Source organism: Panthera tigris, chromosome A1, assembly GCF_018350195.1.
Source record: "Panthera tigris isolate Pti1 chromosome A1, P.tigris_Pti1_mat1.1, whole genome shotgun sequence".
NCBI lineage: Eukaryota > Metazoa > Chordata > Mammalia > Carnivora > Felidae > Panthera > Panthera tigris.
In genome coordinates, this window is record NC_056660.1 from 114,662,526 (window position 1) to 114,687,726 (window position 25,201).

A 25,201-nucleotide genomic window follows, 5' to 3' on the forward strand; every position below is an offset into this window, starting at 1 on the left:
ATGAATGACCTTTCATTCCATGAAGGGCTGACCTGGCCATTTCTGGCCTTCCATCATGCTGAGCCTGCCGCCTGCATACTCTAGCCTGGCCACTGTCAGTGCCCCTGCCCCTGCTCCTCCTCACCAGCCCTCAGCTTTCAGTTTAACAGTCACTTCCCACAGGATACCCTCCCGGAGGTCTCAGAAATTCTGGGTGAAGGGCCCTCACAGCATCCCCATCTGCCCAGCATAGTCTGGCACATTTTCTCAGGATCATTGTCATGAGGATGGAAGGCTAGATAGAAAAGATGTGGGAGGGGGTGGGGGTCAAATGGCCAGAAGCAAAGTAAAGTGAGGGGGAGGCACAACATATCCAGGCACTCACCTTTTCAGTGACCAGGTCATAAAGCAGAGTGACCACACGCACAGCCAGCACCTCTGTGCCCTTCGCCTGCACTAGGGTCCTCAGGACCTGCAGCCCCCCCAGTTTCAGGAACTGCTGCTGGGCATAGGGGAAGTGTCGCAGGAGGGAGCACAGCGCAAACAGGACCTGCAGAGGGTGAGGAGCAATGTGGAGCTGGCCCTGCCTCAAGGCTCAGCGGAGGCAGCCAGAGGTACACCCACTACCCCACCCCTGGCCCACCCACCACCCACCCCTGTGGGTGGTTCTAGCTACACTCTAGAACACAGGTCTGTGAGAGCCAGAAGAAAGGCCAGGACAGGAAGCCCTTAACATCACCCAGTGGGCAAAGGCCGAGGACAGGGAGCCAGAAGGTGGCACCTGAAACTAATCATGGGAGCTGAACCTAGGCCTCCAGATGGCTCAGCAGGCTGCCATGCTGCTTTGGGTGAGTGGGACCCCTTCCCCTATGCCACCCCTGGATGACCACTCAGATCCCAAGGGTAATGTAAAGTCTGAAAAGGGACCCATGCCTTTCAGGCTCCACAGGTGTGCTAGGGGCTGGGCAGGAGGAACGGAGCAGAAACACACCTTCTTCTTTGCAGTGAGAGGCTGCTCCGTAGCCAGGATGACCAGCAGCTTCTGGAGGGCTCCCCCTTCAATGGCCTCTACTTGGACTTTTGGGTTGCTGGGGGGAAAGCACAGGACAGCATGACATTGTACCTACTCACCAACTTGGGGGAATGCCATTGTACTCCCCAGGAATCTGGGTGGTTAGGGAGATGCTAACATAAGAGCCATACCCTAGGGAAAAAAAGGTGCACAAGGGAGTGTTCCCACTTGGGACAAGCTAGAACTTAGCTGAGGGAACAGGCCAATTGCTAAACATCCACCCGGGTATGAAGGCCTATGACCAAAATGACAGGGCCAACGGCTTCCATGCCATTGCCCTACCGTCTAGCAGCCAACGGGCTGGGATGACCTGGGAAGAGAAATCACTTCTACCATTTTAGGATCTCCTGATGCTAAAGGTGCCTCTCAGTGTCCCTCGCATGGAAAGCCTTCCCCCACACTCCCCAAGCCTGCATAGGTTCTTCTTCCTTCCATGATCCCAGGCAAACATACACTGGGGAGCAATTATTAAAAACTCTGTCCTCCTCTGAGCATGAGCCCCTCCAGTCCCGGGGCTGGAGCCCATTCCTCTTTCCTGTCCTGGATGGAACACACAGACCACATGTAGTCAACGCTTTGTGGGAAGAAAACAGGGAGAATGAATGAGATCCAAGGAGACTCTAACCCTAAGTAGATCCTAAAACAGGGCCCACCCAGGTGCTTCCCCACTGTGAGAGTAGCTACTGTGATTGTCCCTGTACTCTTAGCACTCAGCACAGAGCCTATGTCATGGGACCCAGGAAAACAGGGCAAGAATGACACATGTGCACAACCAGAACTATATCAACCAACACACAGCAACACTAAAACACTCAAAACCTAGAGCTGCCTCTGGAGATCCTCTCCCTGTTCTGGGCTGGAGAAAGAGTGATAGATAGGTTCAAACATTCAGGCACAACTCTCCTAGATGAAAGGATAGGAGCCTGGCTGTTGAGACCTCCATAGGGCAGGGTGCCAGGCAGGGGATATGTCTGGGAACCTCTTGCTTTCTACGATCAAATTAGTGATCAATTAGGGAATAAGTGCCAAGCACAGGGACCTGTGTAGTTAGGCCCTTGAGGGACCTGTGTAGTCAAGGCTCCCTCATCAACCACTTAGGAGGCCTCAGAGAAGAAAGGTGGTGGCAGGCTCCCAAAAAGCCCAAAACCAGGAGGAGGGGGAGGGGCCAGGCCAGAGGTCACAGACTGGCTCTCGCGCTCACCCAGACAGCCCACAAAGGGCACCGAGTCTTTTCTTAGCTCTGGCTCCTTCACTTTAGCATGACCACCAGCTCCCTGGAGACCCCAAAAGCATCTGCTCCTCCTAACCCCCAACCTCGGCAAGGGGCCTTCATGGCATCTTGCAGAGTAAGGCAGGGTCTGAAACCCAGGCGGAAATGGGAGGCACCTAACAAGAGGGTTCACACTGCTGCTTGCAGGAGAGGGCCTGCCACACAGCAGGTGCTCTCTCAAAGATGGCCCAATGGCATGGTGATGGGGCCCAAGTGAGGCCTCAATGGACCACCCTCCATTCCTACCAGGCACTAGCTTCAAGTTTCAAAGAGGACTTAGCAAGCTGAGCCATTTTTCCTGCTGTAAATGGGAGGTGCCTGAGTGCTTCTGCATCCTCTCATCTAGAAAGGACGTGCAGAGTGGGTGCTACCCTGTCCCACTGCAACTCCACTGGTGGGTTTGAGAAGCAGCCTGGAGATGGGTCGGGGTCTCTGGGGAAAGGAAGCTGACAGCTCCTCTCCAGACAGGCAGGTGGGCACCAGTGCACAGGGAGCCTGGGAGCTGAGTCTTTCCCCTGCCCTCTGCTCCCCCAACTTGAGAAAAGCAGCTGCTTCATCAAAGTGTGAGCTAATTAGGACTGTCTTTGCCATCATGTGCCTGAGGAACACTCACCCGCAACAGGCAGGGTCTTTTCTAGGAAAAGATGACCCTGCTGAGAAATTCACACAAACACCAAATACTGCTCCCTAAGAAAGGGGGGCTGTGAGACCCAGCATCACATCAGCCTCAGAGGATGCATCAGAGAGAGCATACAGAGCAGCAGGGACAAGGACCTCCAAAGAAAGCATATAGGGCTTGGTCGTGGTTTACAGATCTGCTGAGAACAAGACCCAGGGATGAGATAATCTCCCGGCCAACTCCAGAAGACAAGGGTGGGGGACCTTAGGAGACCCACTTGAGCATGCTAAGTACAGGGACCTACCTGGGCACCGGCCAGAGTAATAGTCCTGTCACGAACATGAGGCGGTACTGGGGGAGAGGGGAACTGTGCTCACCCAGGTCTGAATGGTTAGAAGGGGAGAGAAGTACCAGGGCAAAAAGCAGAGGGCTCAAACCATGTAGGCAGATCCCTGGGATCCTCCAAATAGAACATGAGCTGACTAGGAGTAAAGAAAAGATGCCAAAAGCCATTAAGAGATAGGGCTTCCCTGGTACTCCATATCCACAGGAGCCCTGATATAAGATGCAGAGGGCCAGACCACACTCTGTCACAGGAAAGATGCAGAGGCCAGCCACTGCTAGGTGGCTGCACAGAGAAGCCCCACATGCAGGGCAGATTTGGGGGGGAAGCTCAGCCTGATATCGGCCACCAAACAAGCCAGGATTCACATAGGAGAGAGACCACACCACCAGACCTTATTTACAAGTTTCAGAGTGAATGAATGACCAAAAAGCTCTGGGGGATCAGAAAAAGAACAGGAAGGTCTGGGCTGGGAGAGCCAGGAGGGCTGCACTGGAGAAGAGGCATTGCAGGAAGCTGAAGTTCAGGTGAAGCATAGCTATGGACAGGAGGAAGGGCAGGTGCTCAGGGAACAGCAGGGGTGTGTGTGGAGAGGTGACACCATTCAGTACAAAGCTTCCCTGGAAAGTCATGGAAAATGGGGCTGAGAGGTGCAGCTGACAAGCAGCACCAGTGCAGGTCAGGAGGTCACGATGCTTGTAGTGACAAGGAGGCCTGCTGGCTGGGACCGAGGAGGGGCGATGCAGGACCCAGAACCTGTCCATAAAGCAGAGCCCACTCCTGCTTCTTCCTCGAGAAATGCCACACCCAAAGTAAGAGTTATAACAAGCTCCTTCAAGGCACACAGACACCAGAAAGGGCCCAAGAGCAGCGTCTGCCTCAGGACAGTGGCCCTGGGGACAAGAGATCAGATGGGAGAACACTCTGAGCCACGCAGTTTACCACTCCCAGGTCAGGTTGGCTCTGGGTATGTAGTGTGTACCTCTAAAGTGACCAGCATCCCTTCTTTCCCACCCCTCAGTACAGTCACTCTTCGCTCTCCCTTCCTCTGAGACACTCCTCAGAGTGCCTCTCTCACTCCTTATGGTCCCGATGGGGCAGGTCTCAACCCCCTAGAACCCACAGAAAGGCTTGAGGATCGAGTACAGGTCCATGGTCCATCACAGCCTGCCATCACCATGGCTTCTGTGGGCCACCCAGGACTGGATAACCAGAGCACTCAGTCTACGCTAGAGTCAGGACAAAAAGAAGTTTCCTTCTCCATAAGATAGGTTGCTATAAACCAGGAGCATGTATGGTTATGCCGATAGCAGCCGGGTCCCACCCTATCCCCATGGAGAGAAGCCCATTAGGGGAGTAGAGAATAGAGCTCACACAGAAGTAAACCAGAAGGAAAAAGAGACTGATGTCTCTTTGCTTTGTCACTTGCTGAAATCATTCTCATAAGGCAATAAACCTACGTTTTCACCTACAGCAGAATCCTGAAGAACCTGGGTGAGTAGAGCAGGACCATGGGCTAATAATGGCCTCCAAAGGGCTGCGCCTTTTCTCCTGACGAACTTAAATGAAGGAGCCCACATTAACTCTGGGCCCTCCCCCAAACTTCAGTGGTGCTGTAGACACTTCAGGGGGTCCATATAATACCCTCAGGTAACAGCTTTTTAGTAATGCCCAGTAGAGGGGCTAAGGAACACAGAAGAGAGAGGTGGAGAATATAAAGTTTGTGTTTCTTTTTTTTTTTTTTTTTTTTTAACGTTTATTTTATTTATTTTTGAGACAGAGAGAGACAGAGCATGAACGGGGGAGGATCAGAGAGAGAGGGAGACACAGAATCTGAAACAGGCTCCAGGCTCTGAGCTGTTGGCACAGCCTGACGCGGGGCTCGAACTCACGGACCGCGAAATCATGACCTGAGCCGAAGTCGGATGCTTAACTGACTGAGCCACCCAGGCGCCCCTAAAGTTTGTGTTTCTAAAGACACTCAGTCCATCCAGGCAGGGACAGAAGAGCTGGGCGTTTCTTGAGCAATCCACTCTGGAAGAGCAGAGACCAGCATGCTCTCAGAACCTCTCTCTCCCTGGTGGCTCAGCCTTGGGCTCTAAATGTTCATTGTTGTGTGTTTTGGGGCATGAAGTTTCCCCCAAAATAGCTGGGTGAGGTTAGGGGATGTGCAAGGGCTGGCCTGGAGAGCCCTTGGCGGGAATCCTGTGCACAATGGCTCATGACCTTGGGCAAGTCCTTTCATTTCAGTTTCCTCACCTATGAGGCAGAGCTAAAACCACCTGTGTTAAAGGTATGCTAATGAAAGCCAAGATGCTAGCCAATGCAGAATGACTGTAAGAGTAAATTACAGTGGGTTTGCTACAAAGAGCCAAGACCATTTCCTCAAGAACACAGATGCCCGAGGCACACATATGCTGGCCTCATCTCCTTCCTAGCATATAGACTCAGGACTAGAGCTGTGGCTCATGCAGGGGGTGGGGACAAGGTGGTTCTTGCTGGCTGGAAGGTGGGTGTCCTGACAGTTGGAGATTTGAGTGAGTTAAAAGGGCAGGGGCCTGGCATGCCTCTCAGCGACATCAGTGACGCTGGTGTGCTCAAAGTCAACAGAAGGATATTAAGGACGTAGCTCGTCTCTGATGAGATAAATGAGACTAAACCTTGTTCAGGGCTAAGCTGGCTGGACTGAATAAATACCATTAGCACTCGGATTACTGGGATGTTCACAATCAGCAGGCAAGTCAGCTGTCTGTGTGTAGAGGGATGGCAGCAGCTGCTACTTTGTAAATCTTGGGTAGGGCTGGGGGGAGATCACAGAAATGGAAATGATTGCCTTTGCAGAAACCAAGCAGTTTGGTTCAGGTGACTGATACAGGCAATCTGCCAAGGGTCAGAGATCATATTTTAGTTAACTAAAGGTGAGCAAGTGTTGGGGGTGGGAGCAGTCAGGGGGAAGGTGGTAGAGCTGATCTCAGAGTGTATCGCCAAGCCCGGCCACAGGGCCCAGGAGAGTCCTGCGCAACTCAGGTCCAGGAGTTGCCCTTCTCCCTCTTTGGCACTCAGGACTCGCTACATAATTTTCAGGGCTGGTACAGAATGGAAATGTGAGGCTGTTGTTTAAAACTTATTAGAAACTTGGGGCGCCTGGGTGGCTTAGTTGGTTAAGCGTCTGACTCTTGATTTCGGCTCAGGTCATGATCTCACAGTTCATGAGTTCAAGCATGAGTTCGAGACCCACATCGTACTCTGCACTGACAGTGTGACACCGGGTTGGGATTCATTCTCTCTCTCTGCCCCTCCCCCACATGCTTACTTGCTCTCTCTCAAAAATAAACAAACATTAAAAAATTTTTTAAAAATTATTGCAAACTGAAGATGGTAAGGACAGAACATTAAACCAAGCACAGGCCCTTTTCACTGCAGGGTCCTATGCAGCGATACGGATCACACAGCCATGAAGCAAGTGCTGCTGACATCAGGGGTGTGTGCGCTAAAACAGAAAATACATAGAGATCCTGCTTGGGGTGAAGTGAAAAAACAAGGGCTGAAAAGGGAGCCTGGATCATTGGAAAAGGAGAAAAACTGGAAAAGGCAGAGTTCCGGAAAGGGAAATGAGGGTTAGGTTGACAGGTTAGATGGGGCTGAGTAAACACTAAGGTGAAATCCCCAAAGCAGAGCTATGTTTTCTACAGTGCCGGTGACCACCGGTCACTCAGGACACACCGGGCTAAGTGCTCTCTCATGAGTCCTCATGAATTTCTAAGCAGGGTAAATTTTTTTTTTCATTCTCTTCTCTTCTTTTTAATGTTTATTTATTTTTGAGAGAGAGAGGGGCAGAATGCCAGTCGGGGAGGGGCAGAGAGAGAAGAGACCCAGAATCTGGAAGGAGACTCCAGGCTCTGAGCTGTCAGCACAGAGCCCGAAGCGGGGCTCAAACCCATGAACTGGGAGATCATGACCTGAGCTGAAGTCAGTTGCCCAACCGACTGAGCCACCCAGGTGCCCCCTTTTCATTCTCTTAATAACAGAATAAAAAAATACCATTGTTCTGAAATACTCCCTGAAAAGATCCTATGCAGTGTGGAAAGGAAGCAGATCTCAGGGGAGTATGTGGTCAGGCTTAATCATTTGTGATCCTGCCTGATGAAGTGGTATACATGCTCACCTTCTTGCCCAGAGAGAAAGATTTCTTCTCTGCTGGCCTCACCTTGTCTGTGCCCTAACGTGAGGCCTTGATCATCTGTGAAACACAAGGATTTGCAGGATGTATAATCTTGAAATAGGCAGTTCACTAGGGATCTATACTAGCCTGCCATCTAGGGATCAATGGAGTTAAACAATTAGTCAATCAAGATAGGGACAATTACCAACTTGAATAAAAATAGAATAGGTTCACCAAAAAAATAAATGCCACATGAGAGTGAAGCCCTCAAGAGAATCAAAACATCCAGCCAGTAACATGAGATTAATACCACAATGGGGATGATGGAAACTACCCTGCGCCCCTGGACCCTGGGGAAAGGTAGGATTATCACTGGACATATTCATAAACAGTCAACAACCAGAAGGGAGTCATGTAAGCAAATGAAGGACACACACAATTCACCACAATGATGGTGCTCACAAGAGTATCTCTAAGAGGCCCTTTTTGCATGTACATGCGCGCGCACACACACACACACACACACACACACACACACACACACAGTGATCAACTGCCCACCTCTGGAAAGAGAAACAGGGTCTGAGAGAGTAGACCCAAAGAATTTTAACAGACATCTGCTAGCTCTCATACATAACTCTGCATCACAATCACCAGAAACACTGTTTTGGTGGCTTGTTATTTTATTTATTTATTTTTTTTTAACTCTTCAATCATTTCAGACTGGGCCTTTAAAAATCACAGAAAATTACAGAGAAAACTAACCTACAGGAAAGTTGCAAAATAGCAAAAGAACTCCCAGTGAGATTCACCAGTGGTTAACATTTTATCACATCCACTTTTTAATTTTCTTTATGTATTTATACATATTACTTTCCCTTCTGAAACATTTGAGAGTCAGCTGCAAATATGATGACTCTTTACCCTTAAATATATCAAGTGCACCTAAGAACCATAGTACAATTATCAAAATCAGGAAATTATTGTCAATATATGATCTATAGATACTCAGATTTTACCCACTGTCCCCAGAATATCCTGATTAGAAGAGTAATTTTGGTTCAGGGTCCAATTGACGACTTGGCATGATGAGTTTTAGCAGCATGTCTTAAGTCTCCTCTACTCTTGACATGCTCTCCTTAGCATGTCTTTGTCTTTCATGATACTAATAGTTTTGAACAGCACAGGTTGGTTTGTAGACTATTCCTTAGTCAGAATGTATCTGATGTTTTCCCATGGTTAGACTGAGGTTATGTGGGGCACCTGGGTGGCTCTGTCGGTTAGGTGTCCAACTCTTGGTTTTGGCTCAGATCATTATCTCACGGTTCATGAGATCGAGCCCCACATTTGGACTCAGTGCTGATGGTGCAGAACCTGCTTAGGATTCTCTCTCTCCGCCTCTCCCCTGTCTGTGGGTATGCAAATGTTCTCTCAAAAAAAAAAAAAAACTTTAAAAAAAAAAGGGAATGCAAGCTGGTGCAGCCACTCTGGAAAAGTACAGAAGTTCCTCAAAAAACTAAAAATAGAACTACCCTACGACCCAGCAATTGCACTACTAGGCATTTATCCACGGGATACAGGTGTGCTGTTTTGAAGGGACACATGCACCCCCATGTTTATAGCAGCACTATCCACAATAGCCAAAGTATGGAAAGAACCCAAATGTCCATTGATGGATGAATGGATAAAGAAGATGTCATATATATATATATATATATATATATATATATATATATACACACACACACACACACACACACACACAATGGAGTATTACTCGGCCATCAAAAGGAATGAAATCTTGCAACTACGTGGATGGAGCTGAAGGGTATTATGCTAAGTGAAATTAGAGAAAGACAACAATCATATGACTTCGCTCATATGAGGACTTTAAGAGACAAAACAGATGAACATAAGGAAAGGGAAGCAAAAATAATATAAAAACAAAGAGGGGGACAAAAACATAAGAGACTCTTAAATATGGAGAACAAACTGAGGGTTACAGGAGGGGTTGTAGGAGGGGAGATGGGCTAAATGGGCAAGGGGCACTAAGGAATCTACTCCTGAAATCACTGTTGCACTATATGCTAACTAATTTGGATGTAAATTTTTTTTAATTTTTTTTTTTTAACATTTATTCATTTTTGAGAGAGACAGAGACAGAGTACAAGCAGGGGAGGAGCAGAGAGAGGAAGACACAGAATCTAAAGCAGGCTCCAGGCTGTCAGCACAGAGCCCGATGCGGGGCTCGAACTCACCAACAGTGAGATCACAACCTGAGCTGAAGTCGGATGCTCAACCAACTGAGCCACCCAGGTGCCCCAATTTGGATGTAAATTTAAAAAAATAAAGAAAATTTAGAAAAAAGAAAAATAAAAAATAAAAACTTAAGTGTGATTAATTTATTAAAAAAAAAGACTGAGTTTATGCATAAAAGCAATGTTATGTCTTTCTCAGTGCATCTTATCAGGGGTGTGTGATATCAGGCAGGCCCACATGATGGGCAGTGTTCACAATGATTACTGATCACGGTGGTATCTGCCAGATTTCTCCATTATAAAGATGCTATTTGTCTCTTTGAAATTAATAAATATTCTGTGGGGAGACACATTTTGAGACATAAAGATAGACTGTTCCTCATCAAACTTTCACCCACTAGTTCTGGCATTCATTGATAATCCTTCCTTAAAATTATTATTACTATGATGTTTCTCAAATGATGATATTCAAACTCTATCACTGCTTCTACCCATATGTGTTGTCACCCTATGTGAAAGAAGAGGCTTTCCTACTTTCTCACTTATTCATTCATTTCTCTCAGTATGGCTTCATGAATTCGTAATTCATCTATGGGCTATAATCCATTTCTATAATTATTTATTTAGATGCTCAAATTACCTGTGATTTTTTTTTAATATATGAAATTTATTGTCAAATTGGTTTCCATACAACACCCAGTGCTCATCCCAAAAGGTGCCCTCCTCAATACCCATCCCCCACCCTCCCCTCCCTCCCACCCCCCATCAACCCTCAATTTGTTCTCAGTTTTTAACAGTCTCTTATGCTTTGGTTCTCTCCCACTCTAACCTCTTTTTTTTTTTTTCTTCCCCTCCCCCATGGGTTTCTGTTAAGTTTCTCAGGATCCACATAAGAGTGAAACCATATTCAAATTACCTGTGATTTAATCACCAGAGCCTTTTCATACTGTGAAAGGTTCTGTGTCTTTTTGACTTATTTCCATCATTCTCTAAGCACTTCCTTACTTTCTGGCCCAAGATGTTCTTGCCCAAGATATTTTACTTTTGCTCTACCAACTGTGGAATGTGCCACTTCACCAAGGAGCACTGGGGCACTTTGTGAAAATTTCTAACAGATTCTAACCCTTACACTACACATACTGAATCACAACTTCAGAAAATAGGGCTCAAAAACCTAATTTTTCACAAATGTTCCACCCGATCCTTACCAGTAAGTCTGGCATTGAGGTGAGGACCAGCATTTGGGATAACTAGACCCAATCACCAAGCTTTTACCTGGTGTAGCACCTGTTGTAAGTGGCTGCCTGGTATTTGAAGACTACAAGCAGTGGGAGGGTCCCCATCAAACAAGGCAAGTCTGGTCCCAAGTTTGCCCTCTCAACATAAAGAGGGTCACCTGACTCTGTCCTGAAAGGTCACCCCTTCTGAAGCTTCAGAACAGCCAACTTCCCAGAGAAAGCTCCCCTCACAACCTGGCAAACCCACTACAGGGCTCCCACGTGGCCACCCCCTCCAGAGTCCAGGGGGCTCAGCCGCCTCTGCCCCAGGATCATTCTGCAACTAATGCCTCAGGCCACATGTAATTTTTTGGCAGTAGTGTCACAGACCTGACTCACAGTGAGCCTGCTTTGATCCAGTCCCTGATGTCCACATGAGGAGCCGAGGGTTCCCCAACATGGCCCTAAACCTTAGTAGAGAAGGCAAAAAGCAAGTTACATCATATATTTGTCTCTGGGTGGTAGGATTTTTTTAAAAAACAAATACGGGTTTTTATAAAACTAAAAATTCAATAACAAGATTTAAAATGTCTCTTTGCTACCCAAGCCGTTCATCCTAGCATGTCACTATACTTTGGGATCCTCATTCTGTCATTAGCCCTGTGTTCGTTAGCCCTTCCTAATCTGTGTCATCTGCCCCCACTGTCCTCATATAAGAATCTCAATGCAGGTTGGATAGGACAGAATTTGACAAGAGATCTTTGGCACATCAATACAATGAAGACTCTGTTGCTGACAAAGAACCATTTGTAAGCAAACATCTTATTAGGCGTGATTGTTCAAGTAGCTTCAAATCCACATATCTTTATCATCATTTCTCTACCTATTAGATTATCATGAGATTCTGCTAAATGCTTTCCTGAAATGCAGAGTCCCTGTGTCTACAGCAATGGTCTAAACTCCCAGGATAGCAAATCTTTCTGAAAAAGAAAGTTTGAACTGGGAGGGAGCATGACAGACTCTTCTGGGTGCTGGCAAAGTTCTGTTGCTTTACCTGGTGGTGGTAACATGTGCGTGTTCACTCTTAATAGGTCACCAAGTGGTTTACATAAGGCTCGCATGCTTTTGTGCAGAAGGAAAGAAGGGAGAGAGGCAAAGAAGGAGCAAGGTGCAGGTGGCAGTGGGGATGAAGCATTCAACTAGTCTGTTTTTACAGAACCCACTCTTGCTCCAAGAGATCACCTCTTCTCTTTAGAAATGCCCATAAATCCCATCTCAAAAACTTGCTGTTATCTTGAAAGCCCAGTCACCCATCCTGTCTCTGTCCCTCTCTCAACCCCTACAATGCCACAGAGATTCATACACACACACAGGTCTCATAATGATCTCCCTAAGTTTTCATTTGATTTTTCAGACCCTAACTCATTAAGAGAAGCCAGCAACTCTTTCCCTCCTTCTTCACACTCTTGGGCTCAAGTTCCTCTTAACCACTTTTGACTCCTTCTGGCAGGAAGACCATTCTCCTTAAAAGAGAAGTCAGAGGTGGAACAGAACTACAAGGGAGGCTGGGAATGCCCTGTATGTCATCTGCTGCATTGAGTTATCTGCCGAAGCAGGGGGCTGACACCATCACTCTCACTGTCAACACTAATGGCTTGGGCAGGTCCCTCTGTTCTTGGCATCCCAGGTCTCACCCCCCTGGTATTCCTGACAGTGTGGTCAGAGCTTTACACCCTTCACTGTTTGTTCACACTTTTTCATCCCTTATACAAAAGCTCTACTCTAACTGCTCCTTCGTGTACCATGTTGGCGGCTTCTCTGTTGTTCCCTGCAATAATCACCTGGGACTATACTGAGCACATTTCATTTCTCAGACTGACTCATCCTCCCTTTCGAAACTCGTGCCTTAACATCCTAACTACTTTTCCCTGGGCCTTCTACAAACTGCTTTCCTCCAAACCCAGAGAGTTGTGCATTTCCCTAGGCTTCTCCAAACATGGTCACTTTCTGCTAAGGACTCCAACACTTTCACTTCACTGGACATATCCTTTTTGTTGCTCAGAATTTCAATGAGAGGCACTCAGTAGGTTAAGCGTCTGACTCTTGATCTTGGCTCAGATCATCATCTCACAGTTTGTGACATCGAGCCCCGTGTCAGGCTTCACGCTGATAGCTCCATGCTTGGGATTCTGTCTCCCTCCTTCTCTCTCTTCCCCTTTCCCACTGACACTCTCTCAAAATAAATAAATTAAATATATATATATATATATATATATATATATATATATATATATATATATATATAATTTCAGTGAGGTCCTTTTCCTTATGGTTCCCTTTATCTTCTGAGAGATGAGATGGTCAGAAAAGGGAGTTAAGAATTAAAGCACATCAAGTACTTATCAGAATCTTGGTTTCCACTCAAGGAGATTTCCAGCTACTCAGATGCATGAAGATCCACAGTGTCACATCAGCTTGCTTCAGCACCAGTTTTATAATCTCAATTCAGAAAGCCTCTTGTACACTGAGGGTAATAGCTGATATCTTATCCCATGATTAGTGTGCATGTTCTTTGGTTAGCTAAGGGCCAACGATATACTTTCATTTCACCAAAAGCCCAAACTCAGTGAGCCAACTACTGAATAAAAGCAGCTTTGGCATCAGAGAGAACTGGTTCAAGTCCTACTTCCAGTGTTTTCAAGTTGTGTGACTCGAACACATTACTTAAAACCTCTTCAGACTTTAGTTTCTGTATCTGTAAATAGGGATTAGTATTATTTATCCCTTGGGGATTGCTGTGGAGATGAAATATGGTAATATATAAGGAGATGAGCACAATTCCTGGCAAATACCAAGCATTCAATTAATAGTTGTTTTTTAATAATGTATTATACTCTTGAATGAAAATTACTATTTGTACTTTTCTGCTAAGAAGGAGTGCCTGGGTTTTCACGCTTGTCAAAAGTAGGAGGGGTTACCTGTGGTTGGAAACAAAGTCCCACCACCTCCCACTGAGTGGCCCCAGACTGTCATTCTCAGCTTCTCTGGCTAGAGGGACAAAGCCAGAGCAGAAAGAATTCATGGGGGAGAAAGGTAATTAACAAGCTAGAGGAAGAGATTGGGAGGAAGGATCAAAGAAGCTAATTAGAGCTGGCTAAAGGGAGGCCACAGGGTGGGGAACATGCAAGAGAGAGAGCTAAAGAGAAATTATCTGTGGCCTATAATTATTCAACAAATGCCTCCCAGTAATTGTCTAGGCAGTCTGAGGGAGGCAAGGTAGGAGTAACAAGGTTAAGCAGAAGAAAATTTAGGCTAAAGCATATGGGAGATTTTTTTACTCAGTGAGATTTATCAAGTTTATTAGAGAACACAGAGAGTATGTCACTTGAGGTCATCTATACCAGCTGGTGGTATAACTATCTCTATTCCCCGAGGTGCTGGGGGGACCAGAGCAAGCAAGATCCACAGGGTAAGAGAGCTACAGGGAAATTGCCTAGCCAATCCTCGTGCAGGCAATACACCTTCTCAATAGGCCCTCTGAGGCTCAGGAAGGAACTTCCTTACTCAGGTCTTGCTCTCCAGGGCTCAGGGGTACGTGCTGGGTAATCACTCACCTTTCCCTCCAACCTCCTCCTCTCCTTAATCAGAGCCAATGGAATCAAGCGGGGCCTATTTTGCCTTTGCCACAAACTGCAAAAATGTTTGTGAATGAGCCATTCTTTTTTTTTTTTTTTTTTTTTTTTGCAGTTTTATTGAGGAATAATTGACATACAGAGCCATCTCTTAATAGCAAAAGAAAAGGCAACAATCGTGGGATGGTCTATAGCTGAAAATGACAACACTGAAATGCTTCGTTTACAGGATTTGGAAGTCATATATACTACAAATCTCTCTGCTGTGCAACATACATAACAAGTCCCCAAAATATCCTTTGTTTGCTGAGGTTCTGCTCAGATATTTAAGGTTTCTGACAGTTTAAATATGGTGAACAATATGGTAAACCATTCGAATATTTTGCATCATTGGTATTTTGAAAGATTTTTATGGACAATTAATTATAGTTCTGAGAGGCAAGTTTTCCATGGGGGTGGATCAAGAGGGCTTCTTGGACCAGATCCGTTTCCTGTGGCTCATTCCCAGGCTCCGGCGAGCATGGGTTTCCTGCCCCTAGCCACTTCTGTCACAATGTCAGAGAAGAGAAAACTGGGTGGAGTGGGTGGGTCTGCTGACTCCCACGGGCGTCAGGCTCAGGACTTCAGGTCAAGAAGGACACAGAGCAGGGGCACCTGGGTGGCTCAGTTGGTTAAGTGTCCAACTCTTGATTTCAGCTCAGGTCATGATTTCACAGTTCGTGGTTTTGAGCCCTACCTGAGGTTCTGAGCTGGCAGTGTGAAGCCTGCTCAGGTTTCTCTCCCTCTCTGCCCCACTCACTTCTTGTGCTCTCTTTTTTCAAAAAAGAACAAACAGAAAAAGGATGGCATAGAGCTTCCCCTGATGTAGGAACAAAACTGGGAGGCCTGACCTTGCTAGAGGCCTTTAGTCCTGAGTCACCAGGCACTGGAATGGGGGTCTAAAAGGAAAGCAAACATTTCCCACTTTGTGAAGAAATTTAAGAACTGGAGAAATACTCCAGTTACTCTCAGCTTCTGGAGACAGAATGATGGATGGTTTCCTTTGTGAGCATGCTATTTGTCTGAGTGAGGCTCTTTGTCAACAGTTGGTCGACAAATCCTGATTGGGCCCAGAGTGCACAGGGTCCTCAGCTATGCATCTTGGGGGCAGAGCAAAGAATGAAAATAGTTCTTGCCCCTATTAAACAAAATTAACAGCTAACAGAGACATGCAGAGAGGCACTTTATTAGACAAGTCACTGCGCAAAAGAGGCCAATACCAGGTGTAATGTGAAAAATGGAGGGTTTGACCAGGAAGGTGCCCTGGAAGAATGAAATTAGTAAGATCAAAACTCATTAAGACAGGAGAAAAAAGGCTAAAAGTCTGTATGTATCACCCAAATGCATTCAGGTAAAAGTCTTTACTCTCCCTCAAAGAAAATGTTAAGAATCACCTTCCACAGACCCTTTAAACTGTTCTTCTAATAAATCGCTAAAAGGCCTTCTGCTGGAACCATTCTAATGCCAACAAAAAGTTACAGTCATAAAATAGTTAATGTCAAAACGTAAATGGTTTGTTTAAGATACAGCAATTGTTGCTGAATCAAATACACAATCTCCATGGCTTGAATAGCAAGGGAAACAAAAGGCTTGACGATTTAGTGCTCGTTAAAGCCTGTCTGGCTGAATTTTAGATTGCAGCTTAAAAGAAAAAACATTAAACCAGTTCAAGTGTGAACCGACATATGCACAGCAGTTTTCAGCTGCCTGCAAACGGGGCAAGGACACAGGCTGGAATGTGACTGGCACACACTAAGGCTGAGGGTGGGCGTGGTCCCATATCTAAAGTAGTGGGGGGGTGGTTTGCTGGGGTAGAGCCTGAGGTGAGAACCCCAGCACTGGGACCAGGAGCGGAGCCACAGGCTCCCACCAGGCTTGAATTCAGCATGGTGGAAAGGGCCAGCCCCAGCTGGCTCTTTCCTGCAGGAAGCCTAAGGTGCTGAGGGTAGTTAAATTCTAGACAAGGGCTGGCTTCTGCCTACGACAGGTAGAAAAGCAAAAGCTTTTTGGCACTCCTTCCCTTTTGCTGGCCTTCCTTCTCAGACACTTCCATGAAGCCACAGTAGGAATTCCACTCTGCTAAATCTGCGACCAACCTGGTGACCTTCACAGGCCTCAAGTCTGGTCTTAGAGTTCTTTGTGGTAAGTGTGGGGTGCTGTGCAGAACCTCTGTCTAAATCCTCTTGCTCTCTGGGCTATAAATTTTATAAAGGGCTTCAAATTTTACCACATGGGATTTATTTCTTTGAGTCTTAAAGATGTCTTTCAGGGTCCTCTATTAAAATGCTACTGCCCCTTGGTTGGGAGAACCAGTCATGTGTAAGCAGAGTGACCACATAATTTACTGTGCAAACTAGGACACTTTCTGGAGTGAAAGGAGGCACTATTAATTACTGCAATGGAACAAGAGGCATGAATGCAACATATGGCCACCCTCTGTCTAAGGCTTTGTGTTAAGTTCTATGGAAGACACAGAGGTACATAAAGAACGTGCACAGGCCTGGACTCTGGATACTGAGCTGAGGGGCCAAGGATCCTGGGAACGGGCCAAGGCTAGGCACCCATGGGAGGGGGACAATGGCACCCCAGAGGGAAACATCAGGATAGGATCCAAGGAGACACAGTGGTAAAGACCATGGGTACTGGAGACCAACAGACCTAATTAACCTGTCTTTGCCCAAGCCTCTTCATCTGTAAAGTGAGGATTATTTCATAAGATTGTTGGGAGGATTAAATGAAATATAAAATGGAACAGTTCCTGGCCCATTACGTTCAATAGGTTCAATAACATTAACATTATTAGGACCAGCCTTCTACTTAAAACCTCCGCTACTTCTATCAGTGCCCCAATCAGACAGTGGAGGAGAGGCAGGAAGAGAGGAAAACACTCCTAAGGCAGATTTAGCTTCTCCTTCCGCCAAACTAAGCCGGGAATGGCCATGGCAGGGCTGACGCTGTGGGGCCTCCACTCCATCAGCTCCCAAGGGGGACCTGAGGTGATGTGGGCTGCTCTCCTGGTCTTCAGCTTCTCACACTGACCCAGCCCATCAGCTACAGCCTCATCTTCCATTCCTGGAGGCAAATTCCATCCAGTGGCTTGCCACGCACCAGTTCCACCAGGGCAGACAACAGAGATAAGTGCTTTTCGAAAGTGATGGAACCCTGTCCTAATGGCCAGGGGTAGTCTGTCTGGTGTGTGGTGGGACATTCTCCTCAGCCTCCTGTGGTAACAAATGCACAACTAAGGGCAGCCCCTCACAGTCCAAAGGAGAATGGATTCTAGAGAGCCATCATTTAATAGTCCTCCAGTATTTTGCAAATGTTGAGTCACATAATCCTCATGACAACTCTAGGAGGCAGATAACATTTTTACCCCCATTTTACTGATCAATAAACTAAGTCACAGAAAGTTAAGTACTTTTTCCCAAGGTCACATAGTGATGTAGTAAGTGGCAGCATCCTGAAAGCTCAAAAACAGGACCTAAGAGACCTGGATTCAACTGAGGAAACAACACAAACTACTAGTCAAGAAGGAGGTCTTCACTCATCTGAGCTTAAATTAAGAAGCTCTGCTACTTAACCAAAGAATCTGCTGTATCAAATGACTTAGAGCAGTGAAATCACTGCAAAAGTGTTTAAATATCATGATGCCACTGCCAACAGCTGTCATCATCTAATTTTGGAGAGCTGGGCCCAGTATGGAGAAAAGGGAACTTGGTCTCCGGATATTCTCCCCTCTCTAGGGCCTCTGACACTGTGGCTCAAGGTAAAGGAGGAATTACACCAAAACAGTGGTTTTCAAACTGTGGTGTCTGGACTAGCAGTACCAGCATCAGCTGGGAACTAACATGCAATAAAAATTCTCAGGCCCCAACCAGACTTACTGAATCAGAAGCTTTAGGGGAGGGGCCTGGCAATCTCTATTTTAACAGATCTTGGTTAAATCCTGTTGCTTCTCATGCATGCTTAAGTTTGAGAACTGCCAGGCTAGTCTCTGGACAGATGACAGGGCTGGGCTCTCTGTAGCCTGGGCCAGGAAAGGTCTGCTTCAGGGGTCTGAGGCAGAGCATGGCTTTTACAAGAAGACCCAAGCCCTGAGGCCACTGCCAAGATGAAAAGCTCCCAGTAAAACCCAGACCTACATGGCCACACTGATCAAAATACAATAAAGAAGAAAGTGAGAAATCTGACAAAAGGAAAACGCAGCTTCGGTGGGGGTCAAAATACAACAATCTTCTGTGGGAGATGAGAAGCATAAAAGGGATGTTAGATGTTCAAAGAACCAAATGTCGAAACGACAAAAAAATACAAGAATAAAGACAAAGTGTGGACATCAATGCCACACGGGCCTCTGTCTAATGATGGCAGTAGCAGGAAACAGCAGTCCTCCCAAGACTAAAGCCTGCTCTTCCCCACCCCCAACATGACAGCCTATATAAATAGAGTCTTGAGGGAAAAAAAATATATACCAGCAATTAGTCACTGAATTCTGTTTGTTGGAATGAAGAAACGCTTGCAAAAAGTCACCAGAGGCTCTGGCGAGCAAAGCTTGGCTAGGGAGGCCATGCAGACCGAGGGCAGAAGCGAGATCATTAAGGGAGAAGGCCTGTGGGGTGTTCCTGGCAGTCTTTGATGCCTGCCAAGTCTTAACCTGGAAGGGAAAATGGAGGGCCTGGCCACAGGGCTGTAATGAGCTCCAACCTGGGCCCACATCCAGGCTGGAAGGCCTTTAATGCGGGCTTGAGCCAGAAGCAGGGTTGAAGTGGAGGTGGTGGGAGGGAAGAGGGGTCCTCAAACCCAGCATAGCAGACCCTGCCCCAGGTAGATGAGAATGTAGAATACGGAGCCTCTGACCAAATGCCTTCACTCAAGAAAGCCTATGGGTCCTCCTCTCCTGATCCCCAGGGGTACATGCTTTGGAAAGAGCAACAGTAGAAGCCTCAGTGCTTCCATTCAAGAATCTGTTGGAAACAACCCTATGACAGGACCAAAAGTGGGCCTCCCCTTCCCATATAAATTCCTCTACTTAAATGTGCTTGTGCTCTCTACAGCTTCTGCCTGGAGCGCCCTTTTCATTTCTGTTCCCATCTTTGTCAGGCTAGTTCCTATGTCTCCAAGTCTCACTCCAAACATTTCCTCTGAGAAACCACCTGACCTGCATCAGGTCTCTCCTATGCATTCCAGAGGCCCTGTTTCTCCTTCATCACACTCAACACATTTGGTCAGTCTGTTTCCCTTGCTCAACTGTCAACTCTCTCAAGGACACAGACTGTGCCTTGATATCTGTTCACCAGTGACCTCATTTTCCATGGTCTAGCCCTAAGACCATACTTAGCTAAGCAGGAACTGCCTGACAGGACAAGGCTTGCTCAGTGCTGCTGCCCTGTTTGGACTGCCCCGTCCTGTACCTGGGTGTGTGGATGGGTAGTGCATATGATTTCCCTCCCTTTCTGAGCATCTTACCTACTCCAAGGGCTCAAATAGGGCACATTCCAACCAAATTCTAAATTTGCCTTCTCTTTCCCACCCCCTCTAGTATGATTCCCTCAACAACTTCCTCATACAACTCCACTGTCACACATCCCCCACCTGCTTGAGAAAAAGAATACAGCAGAAGTGTTCCATGACCCCTGTGGTACCTCTCCCTGGAGTATCTGCATTTGCCCACAAAGAGATGTATTGAAAAAACTAGAAAGTAATTCCCAATGGCATTAATACAATTTTAGGCAGCAGGAGGAGGAGGAAAAAAGAAAAAAAAAAAAAAAAAAAAGATTTGGGAGCCAGGATCCTCTACACGCTTCTTGAAATCAACCTGCCATACGTAACGCCCACCTCTGCTATGTTTAAGATCAGTCCTAACTCAATCCTAATGTTAGGCACTCCTTGACAGCCATGGTGGGATGGTAAGAGACATATCCACAGGTGGCCACTGTCATCTCTTTTCAGCCTGACCTCTCCTGGCTGTTCCCCTTGACAACAGCCCTCTGGCTAAAGACCAAAAACCCTAGGCTAGAATTTCCATCTTCTTTTCTGGACCTTTAATATCAACCCAACTTTCCAGACCTATGTCAGGTCAGCATGGTAGCAAAGATGGCTCCTTGGCTACTCTCCTCCTCCTCTGCAGTGCTCCAGGCAACACCAACCTTTGCTCCATCTAAAAGCCACTTGCAGTCAGCTCTGCCCTGGGGGCTCTGATAGATTGATATGCTGGGAATCCACTGATGAGGTGGCACAGAGCCACATAGAACAGCACAAACAGTGGAAGAGGGCAAGGTCAAGTTGACAAATATCATACAATGAGAAAGAATTGCATGAAATGCAGTGGCATAATGTAGCATAACAGATGGATAATTAGATTTATTCTAAGAGCTGTAAAAGTAAGTAATTAAATAAAAATATGGAACAATGAATCTGCCACAGAGAGACACCTAACAGCCTCACAAGGGCCCCACAGCTGGCACAAGCAGCCTGGGAAAGAAGCAGTGGGCAAGGAACCTCTAGCACTGCCCTGATGTTGCAGGCACAATAAATTCAGCACCAACTCAAGCTGGGCACAAGGGAACAGCTGACTTTGGAGGGACATCATCAGACCCGAGGCTGTGAACAGTGTTGTGCCCTGTGAGTGTGATCCCCTGTCTACATCTAGAAGATGGCCACCTGAGGTATACTGATAAACTCCCCACCATTGGCATGTTTGGCAAGGCCCCTGCAAAGCAAGACTGACAGATTGTATTTATCTCTGCAGAAGCACAGGAAGGAAATGAAAAATGCATGCATCAATGACAAGATTTACAGACACCAAAGAGGCAAACCGGGAAATCCAGGCTCAGGACTCCACTCTTTTCCCAAAGGTTGAGGAGATGGTGGCAGAGGATGAGGGTACACTTACCCACATAAGAAATGGTAAGTGAGCACCCAGTATGTGTGAAGCACAGTGTTGGGGACAGAGTTCCACCAAGGAAGCAGCTTCCCTAGCCATGACATTAGCTGTCTGGAAGCAAATAGTCTGATCAGCTGGAAGCTGTTTTGTATTAGATAAGATTCCGTTTTTAAGGAACTAAAATGGAATTCAGACTTATCTAAGAGAAAAACATAGTTTGCTGGGTTACACCATGAAGAAGGATGACAAAAGTAAAAGCCAAACTGGGAGCAGAGGCTCAAGTAATGTGCAAGGGTCCTCTCTCAGGCTGCATTTATTAGGCTTTGCTTCCCTCTCTAGAAGAGACTGCTTTCCCAGGCACCAATAGACTCATGGCCATTGACAGACCCTAAACACATCAATCCCAGCATTAACAGTTCTCCTCCTTGGGGTGCCTGGGTGGCTCAGTTGGTTAAGCATCTGACTCTTGATTTTGGCTCAGACCATGGTCTCATGGTTCCCAAGATCAAGCCCTGAGTCAGGCTCTGTGCTAACAGCATGAAATCTGCTTGGGATTCATTCTCAATCTCTCTCCTTTTTTTTCTCTCTCTCTCAGAATAAATACATAAACATTAAAAAAAAAAAAAAAAGAGTTCTTCCCTCAAAAGGTTCAGAATTTCACAGCAGGACTTCTATTGGGTCTGCTTGTGTCACATGCCCACCCCTGGACCAAACACTGTACACATGGAAGACTCACTACAAGTGGCTAGTTGGTCTATGTCATATAGCCATAACCAGGAATGCAAGAGGTGGCAAAGAAAGACGAACACCCTTACTTGACCACATGGTTCTGCTGAAGAGATTCCCAAAAGAAAGGAAGTATTTTCCAAATGATGGATGATAGAAGAATGTGTTGAGAAACCAAAAACAGCATGAAGCAAGAGCTTTCACAGCTCACCACAGTGTTTTATTTCACCTCAAGCCATGACACTCGGTAATAATGAGTTGTATAGGGCTAGACTAAGGGTCAGGCCAGGTATGTAACAGTCAGACCAGGGCTCTGCTTGCAGAGAACCAGTCTGACCCTACAAAATTTGAAGGCTCTAAAGGCCCTGCTGCTTGTCCCTTAATAGCAATGCATCCTTTGACACTGTCTCCAAGGCCTAACCAAGTACAGAGCCATGTATGTGGACACGAAACAGGCCCATATTTAGGAAACCCACAAGGTACTAAAGCATAAAGCCCCAGGTAGCCAACTCCTTGGAAGTTGTTTGCACCCACTAACTTGAATCTCCTTCCCATGGCATCAACTATGGAAAACAAACTCTCCCCAACCTAGAAATCTCAGCTCAGCAATATGTTAAGGACACAAGGATGGGGGTGAAGCTCAGCCAAGAGCTACTTCCATTTACAACAATGGTTCCACCGGGTGGCTCTCTATTCTAAGATTCCCCCTACCTCCTACAGAGGGAAAGCAGGTGTTTTAGGTTTCTATTTAGAAATAGAAAACCTACCACATCCCTACTGCCTCCAAAGCCACCACTTACTTGCTCAGCCCTTAACACAAAGGGTTTATTGTGGGGCTCTCCCTCTAATCTGGCTTTCCTCATCTGCAGGGCTCACTCCTCCACATTCCCCTCACTCCCTCCTTAGGCTGCAGACAACACCCTCAGCTGTCTCTCTGGCTACTTATTAAAGCAGCTTTCCTTCTCAAGGACATTGGGAACTCAGACCTCCGTCACGCCACACAGAGCCGAAACACGTTCAGGAGGTCTCTTTGTTCCAAGACCATGGGGAACCCTCAGGAGCCAGACCCAGGAGAGGCATTTCTAGGCTTCCATCTTCAAGTTCTGTACATTCTTATGAATCTGCCACCTTCACTATTGACCTGGGGCCTGCTCTTATCATTGATGCTGGTCAACATGTGGCTACCAAGTTCTTTCTGCCACTGAGGCCTTGTCTAGGAATGGAGGGAAATGAAGCTCAGCTCCCATGTGGAGTAGCTAAATGCTCTAGCTATGCCTGGTACTCCAGAGCTACTTTTGAAGGTCTGGTTCAGTGCAGCCATGCTGGGCCCAGATGTAAGAACCTCCAGGCAGGCTGAAAAGCAGCTTGCCCATGGATGGGTCCTCTGGCCCAGAGCTCTTTGAGTTGGCTCTGTTCCTGCTTCACACACATCACAATTTATTGCTGCTGTTGAGAGCCCTAGGGACAAGAAAGTTCCCACCTCTCACTTTGCCTCTGCCCTTCCTGAGCACACACCGGAACCAAACATCAGCCAAAACCCAGAGTTAACCTCAGTAACTATAAACCCCAAACTGAGCTCAAACAACTTTTCTTAAGCCACAAACTAAATCAAAGTATTTTTTTAAACCCAGAGAATCAGTTCAAAAGGCAACTAACCTTTTTCCCCCGTTCAAAACTTTTGAGCCTGGACAAATCACAAACATCAAAATATTATGTGAATCAAGAGTTTAATTCTCCCCAGAGGCAAAGAGGAAGACTATGCTGATAACTTCAGGGTAACCCTGAGTCCAGGAGATCCAGGGCAAATGGTTCCTGGGTCCTCAGGGAAGGAGAAGAGAAAGGGATAATAAAACCAGGAGGGAAAATGACAACCTTGGGGCATCACTGACTAGGGGTAAACAAGTGCTTGTTTACTCCCACAAGGAGAACAAGACCCTAAGAGAGCCTGGGCCATGAATATTCATGAATAATGCCTCAATGGCTACCTGGTTCAAGAGACCTGTAGAAACTGCTGGGTCCACCCCAAAACTCAAGCCAATTAAAGGTTATATGACATGAGGGTACAAAGGGCTAATGCCACAAAACCCAACAGTATCTTCTCTTCTATATCTTACTTTTATTGCAGCATTTAATTAGAAAATAATATAAACTCATGTTAAAAAAAATCCACATGGTATAGAAGATGCAAGATACAAAGGAAAAGTGCCTCTTTCTCATAACCTCATTCTTGTGATCTCATACCCTCAGAGGTAAAAGCTTTTTTCTGTGTATTTAAAAATACATATGGGGGCGCCTGGGTGACTCAGTCAGTTAAGCGTCCGACTTCAGCTCAGGTCACGATCTCGCGGTCCGCGAGTTCGAGCCCCGCGTCGGGCTCTGGGCTGATGGCTCAGAGCCTGGAGCCTGCTTCCGATTCTGTGTCTCCCTCTCTCTCTGCCCCTCCCCCGTTCATGCTCTGTCTCTCTCTGTCTCAAAAATAAATAAACATTAAAAAAAAAATTTATAAAAAAAAATACATATGTACTACAAATTTCTACATAAATCTTCACTCACTTACTCTTTATATGAACAGATCATTACTATGCATGTTATTTTCAACCTAGAGACTCTGCTTCACAGAAAGGAGAGGTTTCTTGAGTCTCCTTGTACAGTACTCTGAAGCCAAACAGAGCAGCAAAAAGGAGGGAGAAGGGTGGCCAATCATCTTTTAGAAGATTGTAGGAAGATCTAACATTTCAGAGTCAACTTTAAATCCAAAAGTTCCTTAGGGAAGCACAACCCTGCCTCCAACAGGGCCCCTCCCTGTGGCCCAGGAGAGAAAGAAGGCAGCCTTTGTAAACCGTTCCTCTCTGGCCCTCCTGCCCTGAAGTTGGCAGCCTCGCCTACCCTACCATGTCATTCTAGGGCTGTTGTCTTTCACCCTCATGCTTGTCACCACCTCTGTCCTTACCCATTGGGCTCTGCTCTACAGTTTCCATGCTCTTCTGAAACATCACCACTGGCA

At 46.5% G+C, this 25,201-nt stretch overlaps 1 protein-coding gene across 12 annotated transcripts in view; it reads right to left on the reverse strand.

Annotated features, from left to right (window-relative positions):
- The window catches only part of SIL1 (SIL1 nucleotide exchange factor), a 288,393-nt gene that overhangs the window by 3,772 nt on the left and 259,420 nt on the right, over nucleotides 1-25,201 (reverse strand). For all 12 annotated transcript variants that reach the window (XM_042984965.1, XM_042984974.1, XM_042984941.1 and 9 more), the window contains 2 exons: nucleotides 971-1,067; nucleotides 365-529 (listed from right to left, as the gene is read on the reverse strand). In XM_042984965.1, the coding sequence (XP_042840899.1) occupies nucleotides 365-529; nucleotides 971-1,067 (262 nt within the window). The remainder of the gene's footprint in view (nucleotides 1-364; nucleotides 530-970; nucleotides 1,068-25,201) is intronic.